Below are 27,895 nucleotides of genomic sequence, written 5' to 3' on the forward strand. Positions count from 1 at the left end.
TGAAATCCTTGATAGCAGTAACTTAATCATGCCTATTTCATACTAGTTTATTTTCTGTGCAGTAAAGTGTTCTCATGAATAATAGAAACATGCATGCATTGATGGTTTTTAAAAGTCACCCATTATCAATAAAGACAAGTTTTAACAAGTTTTTATGCGGATGGTAGGTCCATCTACACCTACATATTAAAAAAAGAACTCATACATACATTCATCCATGTTTTTTTTCTCATACTTTTAAGCAATGTGACCTTGTGCCACACCAACACATCAGTGCATTAACACCTCTCCATTAAGTCAAATAGTTGTGTTTTAGCATGTGGTACTCTCTCTAGACATCCATGGGAGACTCAGCTAAAAGCCTTATCTGTCAGGTATGCAGGAACTGGGTCATTGGTGAGACTTTCTGCATGACTCTCAGACCAAGTTTAGAGCCTTCTGGTGAAAGGTGCAAAAGCTTTCCAGCTATGAAAGCAAAGAAGAAAAATGGCATGTGACATCACTCAGCTGAGGAAAAACAAATTCAGCCTCACACATCAAAGTGCTGCTGGTGTAATTTATCACTGACATGAAGAGAAGGATGTGGGAACAGTGGGCGGTGGGGAGGAGATTGCAATGGTGTGAAATAAGCTGCCCAACTCAAAACATCTATGATTTGAAGTTGTGCTGTGAAGAGAGATATATGCTGATGGATTGATGAAAACTATCATCTGCCGTAAATCGCCCCTACATTAAGAGAACAACAAAAGTCTCCAAATTCAAACTCAAAAGGCCGAATAACATCCCCTCGAGCAAAAATTTATTTCAAACACTTGTATTTTGTTTTATATGTTTGGGTCTGGGTTTTAGTCAGTGAAACTAGCAATTTTTTATTATTAGTTAGCACAATAATCAAAATGTTTTTTCTTTTTATTATATTTTAGATTAAACCTGGATTTAATCAGGTAAAATACCTCTGTCACAAGGGTGACATGACAAAATGTGTGCCAGTTTGTTTGATTTTAAAATAACAAGTAAAAATTTAAAAGTAGAGATGCTCTAGATTCCATTCAGATTTTTGATTTACAAAAACTACTGATTTTGTTTTATGAAAATGACCACAACACTTGACTTTATAAGTTAGCAAAGATAAAAATCACAGGAAAAAGAGTACAGAGTCTAAGTCCACCACTACGTCCTCAGCATCAACAAAAGCAGTGCTTCTAGTATATAAGTACTTTTCCAAAACTTTGCCTCCCATACGTGATGTAGCCGAACATGTCATTATTATTTATGTTTACATAAGATTTACATATAATTGTCTTATTGTAGCTACAAAATATCTTTCTGCCACTCACCAAAATCCTTTAGTTGTGTCCTGATTATGCATGTTTTCTGATCTTTCCCTTCCTGCAGGGCTTATATGAGTGTGAAAGAACTGAAGGATGAGCTAGGCTTGAGCGGCAGCGACGCACTCAATGTGTTTTTTGCCAGCAACTCGATGCGAGAAGAGCTGGCAGGAGCAGCAACGTGGCCATGGGCGAAGGAGGCTCTTACACACCAAGGTCAGTTACATAAGAAAAACAAAATATCATTCTGAATGTGGCATTCATTTGCAGTTCTTCTTTGCAGGTGTCTGTATTTGTTTTTCTCCTTCATAATTATGCTTTAGCTATGGAAATGTTTTTATTTTTATTTTGTTTGTTTCTTTTTTTTGTAATCGTCCATTAAACATTTTTCTTACATTTTTCTTTGGATGGATGGATGGATGGATGGATGGATGGATGGATGGATGCTGTGTTTTCACAAAAGAGGCTTTTCTGGTTTGGATGGCTTTTTTTCCCTTTAGTTAATAAGATTTTCATTTGAAAACTGCTGAAGCACCGCAAAAGCCAATCACTAACATATTTTTTGGAGTTGTCAAGTTATTCTAGATCGCTGGATCAAACTACATTAAACATATTAACAATATATTTGGCCGAAACATGTGCTTTTAAGTAGGAGATCAAATAGGAGACTTGACTCTGGACCACTGCAATGCACGATAAAAAATTACTTTATATTTTGTTAGTGGACAGTAAAAAAAATAACCTGAGCCACCCACCATTGATGGCTGGATTCACATGGTGAATTATGTATTCATAAAGGAAAAACTGTCCTATTCACTCAAGGTGAAAGTAGTTAAATTTATTCAATTTGGACCAAAAATGTCTGATCTGATCTGATCTGATCTGATCTAATTGCATCTGTGATTAGGACATTCGTCTTTGTTTTTAGTCATTGATTCAGTTTGTGTCTGCTTATGTTGCCCATCCTGGGTTTAGATTCCACAGAACCATGCATGACCCCCGTCATCCCATTTAACTCAATTCCTTTTTAAAATAAAATTGGAAAAACAAATGAGGTAATGAATATGTATGTTTTTTACTGTTTATGTATTTTTCAAATGTTTAAAAGTGAGTTAAAAGTTGATTTATTGATGGAATATATTTAGTTTCAGGCTTAATTCGAATCTTACTAAAAACGTTTTTGAAGTTGATTGAAGTGCTCAGGTTTTGCATTATCCCTGGTTGATCTAAAAACTCATTGTGTCAAGTCTTTTATGATGTGACACTCAGTTGAATGAAAGTTACAAAACAGTTCACAACTGGAATCTGTACTCATGATAAATTAGCATTTTGTGTGATTAGTTTTGCTTATTTGGTACTCTGGTTGACATTTTATGAGTATTTTCCCATCCTCAATAATTTCTAAATCCATGAAATGGTTTAATATATTTATGTATAACCACAAAATCTAATTCATTCCAGTTTCACAAATAGTTGATGTATATAATAAGATGTTGCACACTTGAAGCTTTAATTTGTCTCTTTTTTTGTAATTTAGTGTCACTTGAAATACAGAGTAGTTAGAGGGACTGGCTTTCCAAGAAACACAAATATTTTATTTTTTCAGTTCTGCATTTCTTATCTCTTGCACAGGTGGGATGGTTCTCAACCCATCCTACTTTGGTACAAAGGGCCACCAGAACACAATGATCCATGAGATGGGGCACATATTTGGGTTATACCACGTCTTCAAGGGGGTGAGTGAGCGGGACTCCTGTGATGACCCATGTCAGGTAAGACAGATTAATTTTACTGTCTCTGATCATCCCAGATAGGCTGTGCTGTAATTTCTTTCATGGCATACACTGTATAAGTTGATAATCCACCTCCTTCATTTCTTCCTTCATTCTTTCCATTGTTTCTCTCTTACTTTTTTACTTTCTTCACTCGTTCCTGTGTTCCTTCATTCCTTAATTTTGTACTTTCTTCGTTTGAAGAAACGAGCTAACGAAGGAATTTCCCTTCTTTCCTCTCTTCCTTTGTGTATCCTAGAAAACATTGGGAATTTGACATAAAAATATTTAAGAAGTAGGGATGCACCGATATGAACAATTGATTGGGATCAATATCTGATATTAATATTGCTGTTATGGCAGCAGTTTGCCTAACCTTTTGACACTGAAAAAAATACAAAACCACTGAAATTGCTTCTCTGCTGCAGTTAAACATCCCACTATGAGGGAACAAGATGGAAATAAATATTGGTTATATGTATGTCGGACTTATCGAACTGATACTGATATGTAAAAAATGAGCTAACTTTTATAGAGATGTTACTACTGATAATTGTGCTCTATATCTAGTATAAATGCTACAGTTTTTTTAGTCCTTAAAGCTAGAGATGCATCGATCTGATAATATCTGTATTGGTCCTGATATCGAAAGAGATTCTGGATCAGTTATTGGTGACAATGTGCCTGATCCGTAAAGGCAGATCTATTCAGTTTAATTCTATGCATTGTGCTTTGATAGACAAAAACAAAAGGTTGACTACCTTGGTTAGATGTGTGTGATAAATAATAAAGCATGACATCAGTTTCAGTTCCTTTATTATTTTTTTATGCAAATAAAATAAATAGGAGTATTGCTCCTATAACAGCACAGACTGAACAATGTGAAGCTGTTTTTACATGTTTGACGAAGCTATTGGTGTATTTATAGGAACTGTACTGGTACAGCCTCATCAAATGAAGTTGTAATTCAATAAATTAATGTCTTTTTTAAAAAAAAGAAAGATTTTAAGTCAATTCAGCACTCTTTCTCTGTATCAGATTGGTATGGACTGATACTACGCCTCAAATATCTGTATCGGTATCGGAAGAGAAAAAAGTGGATCGGTACTTCTCTAACTAAAAACCACAACCTGTTACACCCACTTTGTTGATAGTATCATTTCACAAACTCTTTGGTGCTTAAGTCTATCTTTTTCTTTTATTGCCACCACATGTTCATATTAATCTTTTATGTGTTTTGGCAGGAGACAACCCCGTCTATGGAGACAGGAGATCTGTGTGCCGACACTGCACCAACCACCAAATCCAAAACCTGCCATGACCCTGAAGCTGTCAACGACACATGTGGATTCACCATCTACCATAACACGCCTTACAGCAATTACATGAGTTACACAGGTAGATGGAGGAAACAAATGCTTATAACAAAAAGCACCTTACATGTAAATAACATGTGGGTTATGCATTTTTGCACAATATATCTTGCAAACCAAAGTTATTTTTAAGCCTATTACATCTGAATAGGACCTGTCATTTAGACTTATTGTCTTTTTAACAAAGATAAAAAAATGATAACATTTAGTTATTTGAAATGTGTGTTTGAATCCTATGTTGAATTTGATTCTTAAAATGTACTCTTTCAATCTCCCCACATCAGATGACAACTGCACCAACCACTTTACTCCCAATCAAGTGGCCAGGATGCATTGTTACATTGATTTGGTCTACCAGAAGTGGCTGACGGACAATCGGCCTGCTCCTGTCCCGCTTCCCCCCATGGTGACGGGCCAAAGCACCAACTCTGTGTCTATATACTGGCTTCCACCAATGAGAGGGTCACTTTTTCAAAGGTATTATAGAGACTTTATGTCATAGAATCATCATTTCTCAATCAAGCTTGTTGCTCACGTTCAGAGAGAATTTTTATGGATATGATAATTATGCATTTAAACAATTTGGGAAAACTTAGATCTTATGGATTTGTAATAGTATGAGCGAATATTTGAGTTAAATAGAGGCACACCTGTAGATGTATTTAAAGGCAACACCTCATGCACACTTGTTTTTCCATAGCTGACATTGCTGAAAAATCTGAAAGACTGCATCTAAATATTTGATAGTCAAGATATTATGACTATAGTCTGGGTTATATTTCGCTTATGATAAAGCAAGTTCATGATCCATAAGATGATATCCAGAACAGTTTAAAAGGCGATTCTATTATAAACAAAGAACATTAATATCTGACTTTTAAGAACGTCTCTCATTATATTTCCACCTTGCAAATAGAAGCAACTTTGCTAATCCTTACTCACATAAGAGGCTTAGTTTGATTTAACATCAAACTTGTATTTTTTAATGTAGTGTATGTAAATATAAAATTTTTACTAATCTGGGGCCAAAAGAGCCATTTTAACCTGTGTCCGTTTTCAACTAACTACTACCCACCACAAACTATAAATGGATCACTTTTTGAAATATTTTAATTATAAAGGAGAAAGTCTATATACAATGCTCTCAATTTGCCCTGTCAACCTGTAACTAAATTAATCTATTTATCATCTTCTACTCAGATGACTCTATTGTATGGCTCAGGTCCAATATTCATTTAACACGTAATCACAAAGTGTATATCCTCTTAGCTCCTCGTTTCGTGTGCCTGGCATCGACTGTGGAAACTGCGAGAAAGACGGCGTCTTCCACCAGTACGCCTTCCAGGCCTCGTCACCGCGCATCTGTGACACGTCGGGCTACTGGACACCTGAAGAGGCAGTGGGTCAGTCAGAATGACGTGTTTGGGTCAATGAGCATCTGAGCGTAGGAGTCATGCCTTTTGAATGTGTTTCAAATTCATGGGCTGGTAGTTGTCATTAAAGGTTAATAGCAATTCTTCACTTCGCAGCGGGATTATAAACAATAGTGGACATGAAAAATCACCAGAGCTTCATCAAAACAGATTGTATTTCCATATTTCCTTGTCCAAACAATGCAGTGCTGAAAAGAAAGTTTATGTTGCTAATGAGGCTTATGGTCGTTTCTATTAATCTTTCCACTTCAAAACTACAGTTGACCAAGGTAAACACTTCCTCTGTTGTTCTTTTCACTGTAGGTAGGTATTAAAAAGCCAGGAATGTGGTAACACCAGTTAAATTTCTGCTTCAGTCTCGTATTTCTGTAGAGCAGGTCAGCTTTTCCTATCATTCACACACTCTTACACAATCACACGGAGCCTTGTCCTTGTAAATTCTAGGTGCGTGCAAGGCTAATAGCTCCTGGAAGAGGAAAAAACATAAAATCATTAAATGATAATAACCCTCTGCTGCAGACTTCTCGCTCTGTGTCTGTCTTGATTTGGCCAAAACGAGAACAAGGACTCTTAAAGGTACATTGCCTTGCAAAAGGATTAAAATTTCTTGAACTTTTTCACATTTTACCGCGTTAAAAACACAAACTCCAATGTATTGTATTTCAGTTTTATGTGATTAAATTGACTCTGATTCCTCTAAATAGAACATAGTGCAATCAACAATGAAAGAAAGGAAGGAAAGGAAACACAATCAAATTAAAAAGACACAATAGGGAGATTGGAAAAATGAAATAAGCAGAGCAAAAAAAAAAAAGAAAAAAAAAAGAAAAAAGAAAACCCCAAAAACCTGAAAGTACAAACACAATAACACTTTTCTTCTCTTCCATGGAAACTCTACACAAATATGTGGAAATCCTCTGCTGGAATTTATGCTTTGAAAACAATCGGCAAAGAGAAGCGGGGGATTACAGCTACCCCTTTCGCTGCAGGATCATAATGATGATAAAGAGTCAATTAAAGTCTTACACTAAACAGAGGCATGCAGGTAACTGGAGACAGCCAGTCTGTCAGGTTTCCTCACTTCCTTTCCACTGTGTCCCATAAAGACGATGCCGCTTAAGGAACCCGCTGGGATGGCCAACATGACCTTCAGTTTCAGCTGTAAGAAAAGAGAATAGTATAAATATAACCCCTACAAAGTGTTGTCTGTGTTCTTGGCTCATTTGAGTCCGTTTTATGCCTTTTATTTTAATGCCTGGTGTCCTGTTGTGATGGAGCATTGTGGTTTATGAAGTAAGCTGAGTTCCTCAGGGCTCTCAGTAAAAAAAAAAAAGAAAAGCCCCAATAGGACACATAGCAGGCTAAGCTCAGGAAGACTGTAGTTAAATAAAAGCTCATTCAAATCGAAGGTTGCTTATATATGTGTAATATAAGTGTGGAAAAAAGCTGGGAAATTACGTATAGTAGTCTAAATTTCTTAAAAACTTGCCATTTTAGTAATGGTGTAGATACTTTTGAGATTCATTGTAGCTTTTTTTGGAAATGGAAATACTGTTTTCAGTAATTCTTTGGCTTGAAATTGTAATCTTTGCTTAGATCCAAACTTTTCTTTTGAATAAAATTGTCAGGTTGTTCATTTTCACAAGAACCTGATCCCATTTCCAGTTTAGGTTAGATTTCCCCTCAAACCGCTTGTTTACCTATTCTGAATTTGGAAATTCTGCAGACCACGAAGGTAGCAGAAAGCTCATTTACTTCAAACCAGCCCATTTTAGTGTGGTTAGGGAACAGTGGGTTTTATTATTAGCTAATTACTTTAGGAATTTTATTTAACCCCCTTTGGTTGAACCTGGCTGCTTCCAAATCAAGAAAATGGATAAAAACCTCAAATGAACTTGACCTGACTTACATGCTGATGGAGCACTTTTGAAAAATTTTAGGTGTTAATTTTCAGTTATAGAAGCTTTATCACTGTTATAATTCAAGATAATAAAAGCACAAAACCATAAGCATCCAAAGAGTGTGTGTTCACAGATCCAACTACTGTAAATTCATGTCTTCTCACTTCAATTTGTACTATTTATTTTACATAATTTACACAGAAACTTGATTTTCTTATTCATTTATTTTGAATTTACTATTTCAGCTCCATGTTATGTGGCATGCAGGCTGGGAAAGGAAATGAGATTCTCAACCGGATAATCTTAACTAAAAACATCGTGATTAACCAGACCACAATATTCATTAAAAACACTGTTAAGCTGTATAACTTCATCTGACTGCTTCCATGTAAACCAGAAAACACTTAAAAGTAAAACCTTTATGGTTTTATGTGCATGAACATCTTAAGAATATAATGTGTGTGTTTTTTTTAAAGAAAGCTTCATTGTTTTTCTTTGAAGTCAAAATATCTGTTGTTTTGGGTTTACTGCGTTTGCAGTTCTGATGCTGCAAATATGTAAATACGTTCAGACAGGACATAAGTGAAAGACATATTGCCAGTAGCTTTATTATGTGTTAATATAGAAAGAATATTGGTCTATTTCCTATATAGTTTACTGTAGATCTTAATTTTGTGAAACAGCTTTATACTAGTACCTATTGCTAAATTTAAATTCCAATCGCACGCTAGTCAGTTTTTATGGGACAAAGAGAAATTCTAGAAACGAATGAGAGTTCAGGTTAAAGTCTGACAAAGAAACTCTCTCTAAGCACTTTTGCATTTTAATGATGCAGAATGGACAGTTATTGGAAATCTTCTTTTAGGTTGCACACAATATATTTATGTACCTTAAGCACTTCTTATATCTACTTCAACATGCTTGTCAAAGTTTTGACTTTTAACATTTTTATGTTTTGGAAATGATTTTGTGAAAACTTTCAGTTTGATAGACTGACAAATAAAACCAAATAAAACCAGAGGTTTTGCTTGTAACAAAACAAAACGTGGAAAAATATCATTTGGTATGAAGACTTTTGGGAGTTACCGTATGGTGCATCTGCTTGTTTCTACATTACGATGTTTCTGACCTCAGGGCCGCCAGATGTGGAACAGGCTTGTGAACCCAGTCTGCAGGCCTGGAGTCCTGAGCTCAGTCTCTACGATGCCAACGTGACGTCGCCATGCCCTGAAACAGAGGGCTGCATCCTAACTCTACGATTCCTGCACCCTGTCGTTCCACACGGACTCACACTATGGGTAACCTATACATCCACGAGTAAGTGTTAGCAGATAACTAGTATGTTCAATTTGTGATTTTACACAAACACATGCTTGATGTTTTTTTCTGTGAAGTCAACAATCTTGACTTTACTTGCAAATCTGAATGTTTTTCAAAATATGAGCATAATATGTGTAATTTCACTTATCTTTTAGTGTTTTTAGAAATTTCTTTTAGGATCTTGTAGTTTACTTTCAGGGGGAACTTGCTTGCATAATGACACTAAAGTATGCTGGTAGTTGCTTTGAATGTTGTCATTTTAAGTGGAATCCATTACCAGATTTAATCTGTTGTAATTTTCTTTCTGAAGGGGGATAGCAGTTTTATTCTTAAAGTTTTTGTTCACTTGTACTTTAACAATCAGGAGCTCACCAAACTGTAAGATTTGAACAGGGCAAACCTTTTTTATTTCTTTACAGACAATTTGTTTTTATTCTTTAATCATTTATACTACTGGAAGTGTTCAGTATTTTAAACAATTCTCACACAAGCACATGAGTCTTCTAGTTTTACACAAACCGGCAGTAATAGTTTGTTGCTTAAGACAAATCAATGGCACCTAAATAGATGTGTTTGTCCCCACTTCTCTTCTTTCGCCTCAGGCAACCCTTCCATGTCCAACATTGAGCTGATTACAGATGTGGGGAATAGCATTCACCTCGGACCACAGCATGTCTTCTGTGACATGCCCCTAACATTGAGCCTCGACACCAACAACGCTGCAATATCGGCCGTCAAACTCTCCACGTTTGATGAGAAAATGGAAATCGATGCAGCCATGTTGTCTTCAGGCCCTAGCAGCTCTCTTTGCTCCGGCTGCCAGCCTGTGCAGTTCCGAATTCAGCGGCAGCCGGCATTTACCAGCAAATCCCCTCCGTCTCAGATGGGGCAAACGTTCACCGACAGGTAACGGCTCAATGTTGGCTCATCCAGCAGGTTGTACCCAACCTGATTCACTAGAAATGTTTGTTATTTGATAATAAGTTCTGTATTGGATGCAACCAAAGATGTGTGGAATAAAGAACGAGGACCTGTCGAGCATGATGTGACCATCAACCAGAAATTAAATGCATGAGTATGTATTCCCCGTTTCTCACCTCTCATTCTGACCAAAGACTTCAGCATAATTTATTTCTTTTATGGGTGAGACCAGCCCAAAATAGTGCATATGGTGGGAAAAGTGGAATTAGATGGACCTGAAATGGGTGGCATCACCTTTAGCCAATAAAGTAATAAAGAAAACAATCCGGGAGTCACAAATAATGTCAAAGTGACCTGACAAATTCTACTTTATGTTAAAATATCAGACCCTCCTGAATTCAAATTTCTGTAATTGAGACTTCTGTCATAAAAAATTTTGTAACATGAGCTTTAAAGCTAATAATTTGTCCAAAGTAGGTCTGCAGTTATTAAGAAGGTAAAATTGTAAAACAAAAATCTAACCTTATTTTGCATTTTCTAATGCCCTTGGCCTCTTGGTTGTTTCTTAGGATGTTTTCACACCTAACAGTCCACTAGACTGGGTTTGATTGGGGACAAAAACTGCAACATTGGCTACATCTCCTGCTGGTGCAGTTTGCTTTTCCCACTGCACTGAGTCAACTGATCCAAACTAATTGAAAAAAAACCCCAAACTGTTCACCCCCTCACCTGTGGTGGCGCTGCACTAAAGACTACTGAAAGAAGCAACATAAAAACCTCCAAAGAAGACATAAGCCCAACTTTCTTCTTCACAAAATATAAACAAAAAGGAAGTAGCGCCAGATTTTAGCAGTTGTGGGATTTCACTTGACGAATTTCTCCCTCTAGCATTAGACTCTTGCATTTTTTTTTTTTATTGTATGGTGTTCACTTAATTCAAACCGAGACCTAGGTCTTTAGGTAGGCCAGAATTTGCTTTTTTGGTCTGCAACAGAGTCTGATTGTGCATTCACACCTCCCAGAACGAAGCGGACTATCTAGACAAACGGACTAGAGTTCTATTAAAACGGACAACCAGGGCTGGTGTGAATGCACCGTCAGACTCAGTCAGTTTAAATGAGCGGCCATGTTTTGGTTGATTTGAAGTAGTAGCTTTTTCATTTTTGGATGATGATAGAGAGGTGCTCTTTCAGATACTCAAAAAGTGAGAACTTGTTTGAAGCTTTTCTACAACCTTCTCCCTGCTGTGTCCCTGTTCTCTTCATGATGCTATTTATTTGCTAATGTTCTCCAACAAACTTCTTGGGTCTTTGCAGAACAGCTGGATTGATACTGAGATTAAATTACACCCAGCTCACTCTATTTAGGGACTATTGATTGGGCGAACGTGGAAGGGTAGTATCTTGCTTTGGATTTCAATTAGGAGTATCAAAGTAAAGGGATCTGATTTTTTATTTGATTAAAAAAAATAAAATTACATCTTTTTAGGTCTTTATGACAGTTGTGCACTACTTTTAATTTGTCTGTCTCATTCAAATCCCAATTAAAATAAATTGAAGTTTGTGGATGATGCATCCACAAACTTTTGATGCAATGTGTCAAAATATGAAAGGGATCAGGAGGTTTGAATACTTTTGCAAGGCAGCATATTTATAGAGAGTCTCTTGGATGAATGACTTGTTTTGCAAAAGATAGCCATGGCGCTTAACGGGAAATACCAAAATACTCTGTATTTTGGTATTTTGCCATTACTTGCCTGTTGCCAGTAATGACTAAGGTTATATGATTAGCTATGAAATATTAGCAAAAATGTGGAAGAAGTGCCAGCAGATAATCTCACGCACACATTATAGTCTGACATGTAAGTAGCTCACGGGAAAATATGAAGAGAAAGGAAAAAGATATGGCCGTAAGCAAATTCCAGTGCGTATCGGAGTGTATGTGTCCTCAGATCTACTAATCTGTAGACATGTCTTTTAAAAGTGTTTGGGTCTGGTTCTGTTTAAAAAGCTCAGAACACAAATGGTTCCAACACGGGGATGCCGTGTGTAGCTGATCCAAATCTGTTTCAACAGCCATATACTTAATCAAAAGCTTGCTGGAGTTTCAGGCTGACTTGAATCAGTTTGTATCCTGTCTCATATTGCGGGGTGTCCAAACGATTACTGGAATCCAACTACAACCACCGCAAGCTTTGCTATTTATTTATTTTTTTGTTGTTTTTTCAGGAAATACCCTTCACCCGAAATATATGACTTCTTGGCTGCAATGCTTTTTCATACATTAAGAGCTGGTATAAGTGTGTGGATATGGCGTCTGTAGCACATGATTGCAGATCTGTCGATTTCAAACGTGTGTTCTGAATTTCTGAGAAGCTGTCACCGTTTTAAAGGGCAGGCGAGATGTTAGATGCGCACGGCTTCAAAAACAGCTTATTTTTCAGAGAACACGTCTTCTATGTTACACAAGCTGCATCTAAGTGCAAAAAGATGCAAGGACCGGCGGGAATTGAGTTATGTGGGACTGAAGAGGGCAGAGAGAGGCTGATGTGAGGAGAAGGGAGAGCAACAAGCTTGAAAAATAATGAGAGTGTGGGATAGTGGAAAGAGACGGGGAAAAAACAATGGCAATTAGAAATGATACAGGGAGAGAGGAAGTCGTTAAAGAGACGTGTCGACAGAGTGCTGGGAATTTTTCTTTTTTTAATTCCTTCTCTGAGATCACTTTTTTTTTTTTTTTTTATATACAACGCATATTAAAGTATCAGAGATCACTGACAGAGTCATGCCCTGAATCCAGCTCAAATTTATGAATGAGTTTTATCCTTTATTAATGCAGGCAGTTAGCTAGATGACACATTCAAAAACATATTTTATTCCATATTGAAATCCAAATTATTTAAAACTAAAATGTCTGTCTATAGCTAGTCTTAATCCAATAATAAATCAAGGTGGAAAAAAAAATCTCTGGTACATACCCCTTAGAGTGCAGTAAAATAACACATTAAAATTGACCAGAATTACATGTTTTCTTAAGGGTTATTGCATTACATTTCTGACTTGGATAGACGGGTAAAAGTGACTCTTCTGACTTATTTAGTAAGCTGTTGAATTTCTGTGTGTAACATAATTCAGTGCAGTTAGAGTTAATTGCAAAACTTGATAGTAAAGTTGATTTCCTGCTTCAAAAACGTTGCTTTGAGCTATTTATTTGTGATCACCTGCTTAGGCAGCATTCTGGGAAGATCTGAGCCCAGTTTGCAGATCATTTCACATGATTCAGATATGATGTCTGATCCTATTTCAGAGTGTTTGTTTGCTACAAACACCCTCAGTGAAAATGTTTTTTAGTTTATGTGGTTTTTTCCTACAACTTTAGCGTGGTAGTTTGTCCCAAATCAAAAGCAAGTTTAAACAATCTGTCTTTATTTGTTGAATAGACTAAATAATCACAGTGGTTGGAAGGGGGAGGTAAAGAGAAGAAGAAAGATAAAAACCACTGTAAAATAGTGTGAAGTAAATTAGTAATTTTTTCTCATCCATTATTAATAAAGGAAACTTTTTATAAGATGACAAACTGAACCCATCCTGGGATACTGGGGTTCGTGACTTCAAGTTGGTTCTAGACGCAGTATATTTGTGTCAGACAAGACTCTCTTTATAGGCACTGCCCAACAACACAGATGAATAATCATCAACTGGAGTCACAGTACTGTTTGGCTTTAAGGACATTGTTACAGATAGGGAATACAGTAAGTTTCACTTTTACTGCTGCAATATCAAAACCTTTTATAATCCAAATGACTCAGACAGACAGCATTCATTGGGAATAGTAGAAAGTTTTCTGCCTTGCTCATACAAAAACAAAATCTGGCACTAAAACCCACATATTGACATTCATTTTTTATATTTCTCTGTAGATACGATCAGTTTATGCAAGTCTTACTTGTTTAAAGAACATAGCAGGTGTAAAAGTTTTGAAGATTATTACACCATGCAAAAGTATTCACACCCCTAGAACTTTAACATTACAATCACAAACTGTAATGTGTTTTGCTGGGAATTTATGAGTATTTCAAAGTATTTCCTATTTGAAAAGGCTGGTGTCCTGCAACCTTTGGGTGCATCCTTACTCCAAATTACTGAATTCTTACTTCACCATTTAGCATTAAATACCATCAAAATTGCAAAATGAGGAAAAAAATTCAAGGAGGACTAAATTTTTCAACAGAAATATTTAATATTTCAATAGATATACATAGAAAAAAGTTAATTTGCCTATTCTTATGTTTTTCAGCTCTGTTACGCAGGGAGTGAAGTACCAGTACACGATCCAGGTGGAGACCGGCCGCCTCCTCAGCTTCCCCTCTCCGCCTCTTGTCTATACACCTGGACAGGCCTACTGTGGGGACGGAGCCATACAGGGGTCTGTGCTGTTCACTTGCACAAACTTTGGTGACCGGTTGAGTATTTCCAATAGAGAAACAGCTGGAAATGCTGCTGCTGATGCTGCTGCTTCTCCCCCCGCAGGGCAGAGGAGTGTGACGACAGCAATCTGTTAGATGGTGACGGCTGCACTAAGAAATGCCTCAAAGAGATGGGCTTCAATTGTGTTGGTGTGTACACAATTCAGAAAACACATTATGTTGTATTGCGTCTTTCAAAGAAAGTGTAGCCCTTTTACGATGTCCCACATTAAAATCGCCAACCTCGGTCGTACATATTAAACTTAAGCAGCACATAAACTTTCAGTGTGAAAGAGTAGTCACTAATCTGCCAAAAAGCTCTCATTTGTGCACGCAGCAGCATTTAGTAAGAGCTATTCTGCCAATCAAATTGCATTTACAAGACATAAAAGCTTCTGGCTTGAGTGGATTCCACAAACCATTAATGCAACATCACAGCAACATAAGGGAAAACAGATGAGGCAAGGGGTAAAATAAGCAAGATTTTGGTTTGTTAACTTTCCATGGTTTTCTTTGAAAAGCATTCTGACATTAGGTTGGCTAAGATACATCAGTGAAAAACACTGGTTAGCTTGAAAACACACAGCTCCGTCTGCAGTCAAACGTCATGTTTCTTTATTAATGTTGGTGTTAATCTGTCTCTTTACTTCTGATAAATGAAACTTGTGTTTTCAAATATCAACTAGTGAGTCGGATAAGATAGTTGCATAAAACGGCTTAGAATAATAGTTACGTCTTTGACTGTCATGCCTTATCTGTAAAGAATGTTTCTACATTTTCGTCCATTACGCAACTTTTTTAGCCTCACCAGGTCACAACTGAAATAAAAACCGAGGCTTTTGTCTGACATTAAAGCTAGGTCATGTCTCTATCAGCTTTTCACATCTGCAGACGGCGCTTTGAGAAATAGCTGCAAGTTCTGAGACAGAACTTTACAAGATATAAAAATGAAAAGGTTTAAACCAAGTTTTGAGGAGGTTCTGTCACGAGGTTTGTGGGGTGAATCCTTTTTTTTTTTTTTTTTTTACACTAGGTCATATTATGAATTTGTCAACAATAATCCTCTCTGGCAAATTAAGGCAAACAAAAGATTCCTTTCTTGATAAGATCAGACATTAGGCTTAGTGAAACAAGTCATCAGCCCCTCTGTTCTACCATGTTCCTTCTCAACAGATTTAAAATTTATCTTCCATATCAAGGTATGTTTGCCCAGATGCTCTGCTTTCGCCAGACGCGCTATCTCATAAATACTTCAAAATGTTACAGACTATGCACAGATCAGCTGAGATCAAACAACATATTGCTTTTATTTCAAGCTTTGTGTTTGTTCCACTGGCAACTGGGCGGTAGTTATTCATACATTTTGTAAGGGATTATTTTATGAGCGCTTGTTACAGGACTGAAAAAGGAGTGAACAACACTGATCTGAGCTATTTTATTGCAGCTCTAGCTGAACGTTCAGGGCTGTTGTCATGTTGAAAGGTTAACCTCCTCCTACGGCGTTGAGGGTGGTTTGCTGTGTTACTGTCTTGCCACCCACATGTTGCTGGTAGGTCACAAAGTTCAATATTGAGCTAATCTGGTCACAGCTTTGTAACCTACATGGTTTGTGACACACTCCAAATGGATCGTCTTTCCGGCTGGAGAGAAAAATGTGAGATTTTGGGCAGATTCAGCAAAAGTCATTCACACTGAAGGCAATATTCTGCTAAATGTTTTAGCTGTATGACACAAGTTGATGGGTTTAATACATAAACATTTATAAAAACCTAGGATTTAGACTGAAATTGATATTTTTAAAATAACCTCATAGTTAGGAAGTTGCTGATTGCAGGGACTAATCAATAATCTTTCTGTATATATATTTCTATAAGCAGTTTTTAGTTATTGAAAACATGAACAGTAAAGGTTTAATATGGCTATCATTAGACAGGTTTTTAAGGAATAATTCAGTATCAAAATCTGGAACCATTTAGAAGTAGTTTGTTCTGGATTTAACTGTCTTATTGTCCAAAAAACAACTTGGTGCGTGTTCAAGATTGTGTCTTATAAAGTTTGTTAACGACCACTTATTCTGTTGTTATATACGCAGAATAACAGTCTAATTTTAAAGGCTGTGTAAACCCCAGGTCAGGTGGTTGAAAAGCTGTAAAACGTACCAAAAACATGCAGCAAAACAAGTCAAAAGACAAACAAAATATGCCGCAAAGAGTGGCCCCGTCATCTGTGAATCCACCACAAGACAAAAATGTTTTGTGTCTCCACCCTCATGCATGCAAACAGACCACAACAGAAGCTTCACGACAAAACACAAAAGGGAATTTAGCCAGAATGCTTCAGAACCCCAAGGCTGAAAACTGTTTATTTTTTACATTAGGTCATATCATGAGTTGGTCTGCAGTCATGGTTTCTGGCAAAGAAGCAGATATGAAAGATTACATTCCAGATAAGATCAGACATTAGGCTGAGCGAAGCAAGTCATCAAGCCCTCCGTCGTATCATTTTCCTTCTCAGCAGATTTAACATTTATCCTCCATATCAAGGTATGTTTGCCTAGACGCTCTCCTTTTGCCAGAAGCTCTTTCTCATAAATGCTTCAAAATATTGCAAAGACTATGTACAGGTCAGCTGAGATCAAAGAGCACATTGCTTTTATTTCATGCCATGTATTGTTTCCACTGGCAGCTGGATGGTAGTTATTCATGTATTTTGTAAGGGCTTATGTTACGAGAGCTTGTTACAGGACTGAAATTTCCATCATCCAGTGAATTTATTTGTCAGGGGGAGAAAAAGAAAAAAAAAGTTGAGGCAGACCCATCAAACCTCCCCTCCCCTTGACCACCGTCTCACAACAGGCCCTGCCATGCCGTGACTGAAACTATTACATCTCCTGTTATACAATAAAAGACATGACTAGGAAGGAAAAAAAAATTGGCAACAACAGATTTTTGCAAATTTCTACTCTTAAAACCAATTATTCTGTTTAACATCTTAGTCATAGACAGAATATTTGTTTGGGTTTTCACTTACCACATTTGTTTGATGGAGTTAACTCTCACTATGCTATTTTCCTGTTCGTAGATCAGAGACCTTTCTTTGACTTGTATCAAAGTACCTTCTCTGTCCTGCATACCTATATATCCCGAGGTATTAAGGGACACATTAGCGTTTTCGTCTCACTGTCTGACATTAAATTGGACTAATCCTTTTGTGGTTTTGATTCTTTGTTTCTTCTTATTTTCTTAAAACTCTGAACTTTGCAAACATTTCTTTAACGTTTAGAAGCACTATCTACAGTTGCTAAACTATAAACGCTCAGCTATAAATGCTAACCTGTTTGACTTGGGCGAGATGATAAATTGTCTGTACCACTTGTGTAAAACTTTATCTAGTCCAGCGGACTCCAAAGTACTTTACACCACATTTAGTCATGCACAAATTCATCCCCTGATGTTTTGGGTATTCCCCCACAACCTTCTGACTACAGTTTGGCCTATTCCCTCTGACACAGTTGGTGTAACTGAGTCAAGCTTGTTGGCCACCTTGCTTTCCCACAAATGAAGAAAAGCTTTAAATAAAAATTATTTTATTAATCTTAGCTGACCTGTAATAGGAAAAGTTTGATCTGATTTAATGTGAGACATTAAGAAAAAAAAAATCTTTCGTGACATTTAACACACTGCAAGTAAAATCTTTTATTTCAGCTGCTTACAGCATCTCTCATGCCATCTGTCCATTTTGGCTACCTTTAAGCTCTTTATGTCATATCACCTTGAAAGTGCCTGAGTTTCCCAGGGTTGAGCAGTATCTTAGCTGTTTCAATTTTCTTTTAGACAGATCTCCGATGCCGTTTCTGGGACTTCCTAGAATCAATTGTCTAAGAAGTTCCAGAAACAACTGATCATTGGTACCAATGAGACTTTTATTTTTTTGTGTGTTTTGCCTAATGTCTCTGTTGCTTGAGATTTCTAGAGCCACTGCCTCCTATCTTCTGTGTCTAACAACACACAATATTTTTTACTGGTTTGCCTTCACATGTTTATCTGTCTGAATTTGGTGGTCCCTGAACATTACATCCCCATAATTCCCCACCATTCTTGGTCTACTGTGGTTAATAAATATGTTGCTCAATATTCCAGCCACTGACACCTTGCCCAGATGTGAAACCCTCCAGATTCTTTTGCTCTTGCCCTACGGTTCTGGTATTTTACTGCCCCAATTAGTGCCTCTTTTCTGTCCTTGGTCCAGCTTACTCTAGTGAATTCCCAAAAAGTCTGTCAAGAAATCAGGTAGATTTCTGTTTTAGACACAGAGGAATGTAGTTTCTCGTGACTCACTTTGGTTATGATTCCTTTCAGAGTACAATGCGTTTCTTTTTGCATTAATGAGTAGTTTCATTTCTTTTCCCACAGACACCCTAAGGTCAACTGAGGCGCCGTCAAGATGAAAATAACAGGCTAGGTCACTGATTAAGTTTCTGTTTGTTAATATCACAAAGTTACGGTAATCTCTGATAAAGAACCGAAGTCAAAGTTCATGTCTTGCCGTAATTTGCAGCCTGTTGACACCAGAGGCACAGTTGAGTTGGTGTGGCTGTCATGTGGAGTTGCCAAAGAAAATACCAAATAGATTTGCTCAGATTTGGTTCACTGACAAATAGATTTGGATGATGGTCTGACAGTGGGAGAGAAGTGTACACCTTGCCAGATGAAAAGAACAGGCTGTGTATTCTTCCATAAATCGTCTTCGCTTTCTTTCCTCTGTTCCCTAAGGTGAACCTAGTCAGTGTTATGTCTTTGACGGCGACGGCGTGTGTGAAGAATTTGAGCGGGGATCAAGCGTGCAAGACTGTGGTTACTTCACACCTTTGGGCTACACAGATCAGTGGGCTTCCAGTGCCTCCGCTTCCCACCAGGACCCCAAACGTTGCCCTGCAGTTGCTGCCACAGGGGAGCCATCCCTTCCCAAGGTATAAAATAGAAGGCAGAAATTGTTCAAATCCTGATTTTTGCAAATCCTTATGCAATGGAGGAGCTGCAATCTGAAATAAATAATCCTGAAAGTATCCTTTTTATAAAAAACAAAACAAACTTTTTGTTTAGATATTAGTTTTCAAGAGATAACACTGGATTTTTGTGAGGGACAAATGTCAAAAGGACTAAAGATATTTTAAAGGAGTTGTCCTCATGTAAAAATAAAATCTATATTGAACATCTTGACATGTTTTTCATCTTTGCTATGCGGCAACTGTGTTATTGTGATGCGAAAGGAAAATGTTTGTCAATTTGTGAAGGCAATTTGCATTTACAATCTTCAGCCCTGAGTCAACTTTCACAAATCCATCTTTACATGCAGAGCGTCACTGCATAGTAATTTTCAAGTCTTGCTACAGATTCCTAGATGAACTTATGATAGAGCCACTGCAACGCAAGAATGTGTTTTGCTGTCCTCTATTATATTTTTACTCTGTTATTATCCTGATGTAAGTTAAACGTCCTTCCACATTTAGAAGTTTGCTAAAATCCTAAGGTTTTCCTTCAGGCTAGCCCTATATTTAGCTAAATCCATATTTCTGTCAGCTCTGAATAACTTCCTAAGTGCTGCTGATGTAAAGCCTCCATAAAGGATGATATTGACACTACCATGTTTAAAGTGTTGGCAGTTATGCAAATATGAAAAAACATAGTTTTTATAAGAATCACATACAGTAGCTTTAAGGACAATTTCTTTCTTTTTTTTTTAACTTGCAGTTTTTTGCCACAAGGTCACACATAAAAAATGCACCTCCAAAATACAATTGAGGTTAGGTAAGTTTAAACAGAGGTTCTGTTGAAGTAGCACACAAAAACAACCTCCTAGGTAGTTTTATCACGGAAGGATTATTGACCTCAGAGTTGGCAAAGAGGCGACGCTTTTGTACCACAGTGTTTGTAAAAGAAAGGAAATGCAATAAAGAACAGGAATCCAAGAGTCATGAGTAAAGTCAGCGTGACCTATCAAGTCCTACCTTATGATAAAATGCCAAACCCTCCTGAACTCTGATTTCTGTAATTGAGACTATTGACACAAAGAACATTATTCCACCAACAGCTGAATATGGAACATAAACAAATGTTATTTTGGGACTGGTTGGATGGCAGATCAAATCTAGTAATATGAGCTCTGCAGCTAAATATTTGGCCAAGAATGTGAAACAAAAGTAGGCCCGCAGTAATTAAGAAGGTAACATTGTGAATGAAACCTGGTTTAGCTGTGTTTGACAAAAAGTATTTGCTTATTTGCAGAGCCTTGCAAAAGCCGTTATGACATTGAACTTTTTCTACAACTAGTCACTTAATCAATGTATTTTATTGGGACTTTGTGGGATAAAGTGACTAAAAATTTACACAAAATGGTGAGGTAGAAGGAAAATGATTAATTATTTTATAAATTTCTTAAAAATAGATCTGAAATGTAACCTTAATCAAGCCTAAGTTTAACCCAGTAGAGTCATTTGGCTTCAGACGTCATACAATCGTTATGCAGAGCCAGAGTTGGACTCCACAGTGGTCTCACAGGTTTGATAGAGGAAATGAGGGAACAAACTGTGTCATGAAGATAAAGGAACATGGTGGACAGGCTATGGATAAAGTTGGGGAGAATAAAAATTAATAACTCAGGCTTTGAATAACTTACAGAACTGCACAGAAACTGTAGATATCCAAAGCTCAAATGGGAGAATGTGTCAGTAGGACAACATCATCCTCAAACAAACAAACTATACAAAAGGGCCTTTTTATGTTAAGATGGCCCAATCAAAGCCCAAACATTAATTTAAGATAGTTTTGATACTTCACTTCTGAGTGAATACTTCAGTACAAATGTGTATTTGTTAAAATTTGTGTCTATTTTCTCTCAGTGTCACAATTAAATAATACTTTGCTTAATAAAATACATTGATGTTGTTTTTGGTTGTAAAGTGACAAAATGTGAAAACATTCTGCGGGTTATGAGTATACGTACAGAGATCCGTGTAGCCATTCGCAGAGGTTTGCAATAATACTCATTGAGAATGAGGGCATTTTAAGGTGATTGAATAATTTGCTTATTTTCTCTTGTGTCTTGTTCTGCCTTTTGTGTGCAGCTTTGTAGTTTTCAGCACCTGGAGGTGAACGACAAACACGGTGATGCCTGGTTCCCATGCACCGCCCAGTCTGACGCAAATAACGGCCTGGAGCACTCTTACTGGATAAAGGTATGTACATGTTACATGTTTACCCATCCACTGAATGACTGTGGGTGGCTAATCTACCTTTAACAGCTTTCCACTGCTTCTTACAATAGACTGAAGGGATTGTTGGCTCAAACCTCTGCACACGCACATATTTTTACCGTTCTAACAATTACATGATTCATACCATGCCTTAGTAACAATAATTGCATATTTTTCAGGTCAATGGTAAATCGCGGGTTCTAATGATGTAGATAATTAGAAGTCATGACTAACTCCCTACTTATTCTCTATTTACATTGTGTCCTTGTATTTCTTTGCTCAGACGACATTAATCATCTGAATCCCTTTAATAGCAATCACTGGCTTTGTATTAATAATAAAAAGAAAAACCAAGTGTTATATAATTAACTCATTCTTCTTAATTAGAGAACAAAAGGTTTCCTCTGTTTTTCCAATATGGACAGATGAAAGAACAATTGTTATAAAAAGGATCAGAACTGGATGTTTAATCATAATATAGTTCGTCTTTATAATTAGAATCCTTTTATTAAATGCTGGGGGATAATAAATACATTTCTAATGAATATGAATACTTCAAATATAATACAGCTTTTGTTCTCATTAAAAAGGCATTAATGAATAAAAGGTACTTGTTATTTAGACAGAAACTGATTGAACAGCATGCTCAGCGTTTTATTCAGACAGTCCAGTCCCTTGCAGAAGTATTCCAACTCCCTGAAATTAAATTGAACAAACCTTGTTTTTCATTGTGGTGAGTCCAAAGCTTATTTTCTAGATGGGCCTCTGGCGTTAGTGTAACTGCTAAGCTATCAGTTAGCAGCAGCAGAAAAGATGGAAATTTAAACCTGTGAAATTGGCTAAAGGGGTTTGCAGTGACTCAGAGGTATTGTTTAAATAGTACTGCACAAAGCTAACTCAGAGCTTTCTGAAAGTCCAGCAGCTTCTCAATCAACAGCCGTATATCAGACTGACTGAGGAAATGAGGAAAACAGTGGCAGTTTGCCACAAGCCATGAGGGGACAAAGCAAACAGTTGGACAGAGGTGCAGTCGCTGGATGTGATGCAAAGTGCCATGTGTGGTAGAAACCTAACATTGCATATTAATTTAATCAGACCCTCCTTACTGTGAGACATGGTGGCAGCACCGTGGCTCCATTGCAGCCTCTAACAGTCTTTTGTTGGAGCCTGCAATGGTGACTGGGGCAGAGCAGGACTTTTCCACACAAAGCCAATATGTAGCCAGATAGCTGAGAAAAGTAATACAGCTTTATGTGTTTGGGCCTTTCATTCACATGAAAGTTCAGTTTCATACTACTAAAAATGACAACGACTCCAACCGAAGATCTGAGAAAACTCCATATTTGTGTTTGTATGTGTACAAAGGAAAACCAAGATTTAGGGTCCCGCACATTACAGTTTGCGTCAGATATTGCACCAATATGTCCACATGCTTACTTTGACATGATTCCCAATCGACATCGTCTAGTATTTTAATAACTTTAAATTCTAAAACGCTATTTAAACCTCCTGATGCCATATTTAATTCCTACCAGGAAGTTGTGATGTTTTGAAGGTCATAGGTCTTTGCTTTGCACTACACTGCCCCCTATGGGTTGGGCATGTTCTAAACAACGCACAGTGGCGTATTTGAGTAGGTTTATGTGGATGAAATCTTTTATGAAACTGATCCCATGTGTATGATTTCTATATTTTTTAAACAATGGGACGGGCATATTTAATTTTATAAAGATCTGGCTACTAGTATACAAGGCCTAAATCTTAGTCAACTGTGAGAATGAAAAGCCACAGTCAATATCCAAATGCAATTAAGAGCGAAACTTGAAATCTGATGTCCTTATATCCTCTCCATTTAATATGACTAAACTTCAACTAATTTGCGAGGAATTAGCAAAAATATGAGTCTGTAGTTGTCCAAATCTGGCAGAGATACAAAGAGTTTAACTGTCACTGTTACTGCAGTGACAGTTCCACAAAGTTTGATGTTGAGAAACTGAATGCAAATGAATGCAAACCGTTTGAGATTTTATTTGTAAGGCAATAGTAAAAAAAAAAAAAAAAAAACCAAACAAACTGAAAACCATGTATTATTATTATTACTTTTCTTTCATTTCGCAGTTTTGGATGGATCCTAAAACATGTGAAAACGTGATGGATAATTCAGACGTTTGTCTAGTTTATGTATATATCTTTTTGTTTTTTAACAGTTTCCTGTTTCCACCACCACAGTTAATATAATCAGCGGTATGGTCCTAGATTTAGTGCTGGCCAGCTGCTCGTTTCACTGTGAGCTCTCACAACCTTGTCTGCTCTTCTCTGGACTGCAGGGTCCTCTACAATTTTGGTTCTTTCCTTATTTGCACATACTCAGTCATGTTTATCCTTTGTCTCATCATTTCCACTACTTTGCTGAATGTCTCATCTTTCCACCGCTGCTCTTTTTTATGGAGGCCCTCTTTATCAGACACTTCCCTGAAGCCTCAAGGCTCAAGGCCATCTTGAAAATCCTTTATTAGAGCACCTGTGTCTGCCAGCAGCTCTCCATGAAATATCTCCTTTTCCTTTAGGTTCCTTCTGTCTGAAGGAGCTCCCTCGTCTAAAATTTCGGGTCTGGCTGTCTGAAGAGCATCCCTCAGCCTTTCACTCTCATCTTTCTGCGCCAGCTCTATAAAAAGAAGCTGTCTCAATTAGCTGCGTTTGTTTGGAAGAACCTTCGCTTTTCTACGAGGCTCTTAACGTTTTCTGAAAGTAATATGCTCACTGAATTCCTTTGAGGATGACACACAAAGTCTGTTGACTTCAAAAGGATAAAACTCCATGGTGTCTTCAGAAAGATGAGGATTAAAGTCAGTCTTAATTTATTTCTGCCATATTGTCTTGTAACACAAAGTAATCTACACAGCTAGGAAACTTGATTTTGTCTGGCAAACCTCATTGTGTTGAAAGATCCAGTGATGACCTGCTCACACTGTACTGTCACGGCATAGTGACAGTTTCAACATATATGTAAAGAAAAAATAATTTTTTAAATAAAAATTACGAACTGCAGCTTTAAAGCGAATGCATATACGTATGCATTCACCATCCACATACACCATACATATACTGTATGCTTGTGTCATAATTCTGCCTCAGGAAAACAGATACTTATGACTTACTAATTTAAAGTGTCAAGTTTTATCAACTTACATAAGTCAAGTATCAATGAGAAACATCCCATATTTACATTTAATTTAAAGGTATTGCTAGTAGGGCTGCACAATATATCTGGAGTGGAGTCATTTCTAATATATGTTAAGAGTTATGAAGTTGTATTTGTCTTTCTAAAGCAATATTTAGCCAGTCGGACATAATCTCACGGCAGCAGGAGCTCACATTGGACAGACATAAATAACATTGCCGAAATGTCTAGAGGACATATAGAGCAGGAAGCACAGATTATGAGTGGAAATAAAAAGACAAGCATACATCACACCTGATATCGTCATCGATATATTTACCAATATTATCACCATGAGGATTTTCTAATATTGTGAAACTGTCATCGCCTTACCGATAACGCTTTACTCATCTTTACCAGCAGTGCCAATAAATATGTTAATTTCTCCATAAATAATGAACACTACACCTACATCTGATATTTTAACCAACCAATCAACTGCTAATGACTTATCTCTACATGGTTTCCTCATCCTGTTGTGGTCATACCACTGGACCAGGTGGGGTTCCTCCATCCTGGTGTGGCTGCTTCTGTTATGGTTTACTTGGCCTCGGATGGTTCGTGGTCTGGGGAGCCATGGAGGAGGACAGTCACCATTCTCCTATCTGATGCAAATGGCAAAAATCACTCATTAGGTACTGATCTTTATTTTTATTTATTTATTTTATTTTTTGCATACTGCAGGTTACAGTTGAGCTGTTGACCTTAATTATATTGTATTCCTGGGATTAAAATCAATCATAAATTGACACATTCAGCTGAAACCTCTCCGTCTCCCCAGGCACGCACGTCCCCTCATGCTATCGAAACCCACTGGTAGTGAATGTGACCCACGACCTCTCTCAGCCCTTCTTCCTCACATCCACCGTTATCCTCCTCTTCTCGTCGCCCTCTGTGGCACTGAGAGCGGTGGCTCTGAGGACCTCCTGCCACTTCAGCACCTTCGCCCTGACCGGGTGCGCATCAGAGGGTGGGCTCTCCCACTACTACCTACTTAACACACAAACACACACACAAGCACGCACCCACGCACACACACACATACATACACACACACGCACGCACGCACACACACGCACACACACACACACACACACACGCACACACACGCACGCACGCACGCACACACACACACACACACACACACATACAAAGTTTCGGACATCTCTTTGAAAAAAAGAATAAAAAATCCAAACTGTTCTAAAATATTTCAAATTTACAAATCCAATAAATACAGATAATTTAGCTTTCTTAGAAACCAATAGTGAGATATGTGAATATGAATCCTGGTTACAAAAAAAAAAAAAAATTCCAAAAAAGAAAGGCTTATGCAATGCATGTATATTGCCCTGTAGATATACGTATATCCTTTTTATAGATCTGTTGTCCAGAACCTTGGAGTTTCTGACTGATCTAATTTAACCCTTGTATGTAGAAATGAGGTCCAACCAACCCCACACATGTAAAACTTGTATCATTTGCCATAGTCCTCTACGTTTGCCTCAGTCCTCGCACGCACAAGGGTTAAAAAGACAGAAGCAGGGCTAGAATTTTTTTGTGTTTTTTCTGCTTCTCATTTCTCCACTCTTCTCCATGTCCTCCCTTCACCTCTGCAACAGTTGTCTGCGGCAGCCTTGTCAGATTGACAGCTGCAGTCCTCCACAGTTGAAGCACGCCTTCATCAGGTAAAACACCGAACCGTTAGCGAGCTAAAACAACAAACACCAGGACTGCCTACATACCGGTGTTTGTCTCTGTAGGTGTACAGGTGGAGGGGAAGCCTCCAGTTGCTCGGTGAAGTGTCACCGTGGTTACAGCATCATTGTCATCAATGGCAGGGGCACTCCACCACGTCAGGTAAAATCCTTTAAATGTCTCCAGACTTCCAACTTATATATTCAGTCATCCATTTTGATACCAGTGAGTACTAGCCAGAAACTGGATTGACTTTATTTTGCATCTAAATGCTGAACTGACCTAAGGCTGAAGTAAATGATGAAGGTTTTTAATGATTTGTTTGCCATATTTCATTTATTTTCAACAATTTATGGTGAATAATTTGTTACAAAGCAGTTCTGTCACTAGAAATCTGTTCTGTATCATTCTGTGCACCATTTTTTTTACTTGACATTAAAGCTGGAATTCTCAAGGAAGCAATTTCTAAGAAGAAAAATATTATTTCTTGCTACTTCACATTGATTCGTCCAAACATGTTTCTTATTACTTAGTCTCAAACTCAATCTTTGTCTGCTCTGAGCATAAAACTTGTCAACAGAAATCATTCATGGTAGACGGCGTGTATTTTGGAACAGGGGTTTCTTTCATCATCAGTCAATGTTGATGTTAAACTCACTTCACTGTGGATGGTCACACCGGTGTTCAAACATCTTCCAGTCCTCACCCTTTGAGGTTCCTTCTGGAACGTCTTACCCCGTTTCCTTTATTTCTGAGTTGACAACTTGAGTCAGATGAATGAAACTTTAATACAGATGTGTGTCCGAAACGGTAACGATACCAAATGTGACCGGTGGATTTCTGCGTTGTGTGTGTTGTGTGGTGATCAAACAAACCACAAGACATCAAGTCTGGATTTGGAGGCGGTCTCCGTTTATTTAATCTGTCAATCGGGAGATATTAGCATTAGCACCTAGCATGTGCTCCAGTTCTCCAACCCGATCTCTCCCCAGTGGAACGAATAACAAAAGGGCCCTAACGTACCTGTCAATCGGGAGATATTAGCATTAGCACCTAGCATGTGCTCCAGTTCTCCAACCCGATCTATACAAAATAATAGTTAGCATGCATCAAATGATATAAAGGTGTAATAGCAACTCAAATGAAAATATCCAAACACTTATCATTAATACAGAAGGAAAAATAAACATTTGAACAATATAAATGAAAGGATTA

General features: G+C 37.5%; 1 protein-coding gene across 1 annotated transcript in view; it reads left to right on the forward strand.

The window, feature by feature from the left end:
• The window catches only part of pappa2 (pappalysin 2), a 75,018-nt gene that overhangs the window by 17,144 nt on the left and 29,979 nt on the right, over positions 1-27,895 (forward strand). Inside the window, exons 5-19 of the mRNA XM_008432917.3 lie at positions 1,396-1,544; positions 2,961-3,100; positions 4,345-4,498; positions 4,758-4,950; positions 5,743-5,876; positions 8,942-9,124; positions 9,730-10,033; positions 14,345-14,473; positions 14,578-14,663; positions 19,286-19,482; positions 21,637-21,747; positions 25,485-25,620; positions 25,767-25,941; positions 26,605-26,670; positions 26,746-26,842. Coding sequence (XP_008431139.2) covers positions 1,396-1,544; positions 2,961-3,100; positions 4,345-4,498; positions 4,758-4,950; positions 5,743-5,876; positions 8,942-9,124; positions 9,730-10,033; positions 14,345-14,473; positions 14,578-14,663; positions 19,286-19,482; positions 21,637-21,747; positions 25,485-25,620; positions 25,767-25,941; positions 26,605-26,670; positions 26,746-26,842 — 2,254 coding nt within the window. The remainder of the gene's footprint in view (positions 1-1,395; positions 1,545-2,960; positions 3,101-4,344; positions 4,499-4,757; positions 4,951-5,742; positions 5,877-8,941; positions 9,125-9,729; positions 10,034-14,344; positions 14,474-14,577; positions 14,664-19,285; positions 19,483-21,636; positions 21,748-25,484; positions 25,621-25,766; positions 25,942-26,604; positions 26,671-26,745; positions 26,843-27,895) is intronic.

This window comes from Poecilia reticulata, chromosome 17 (assembly GCF_904066995.2).
Source record: "Poecilia reticulata chromosome 17, P_reticulata-male-v2, whole genome shotgun sequence".
NCBI classification, from domain to species: Eukaryota; Metazoa; Chordata; class Actinopteri; order Cyprinodontiformes; family Poeciliidae; genus Poecilia; species Poecilia reticulata.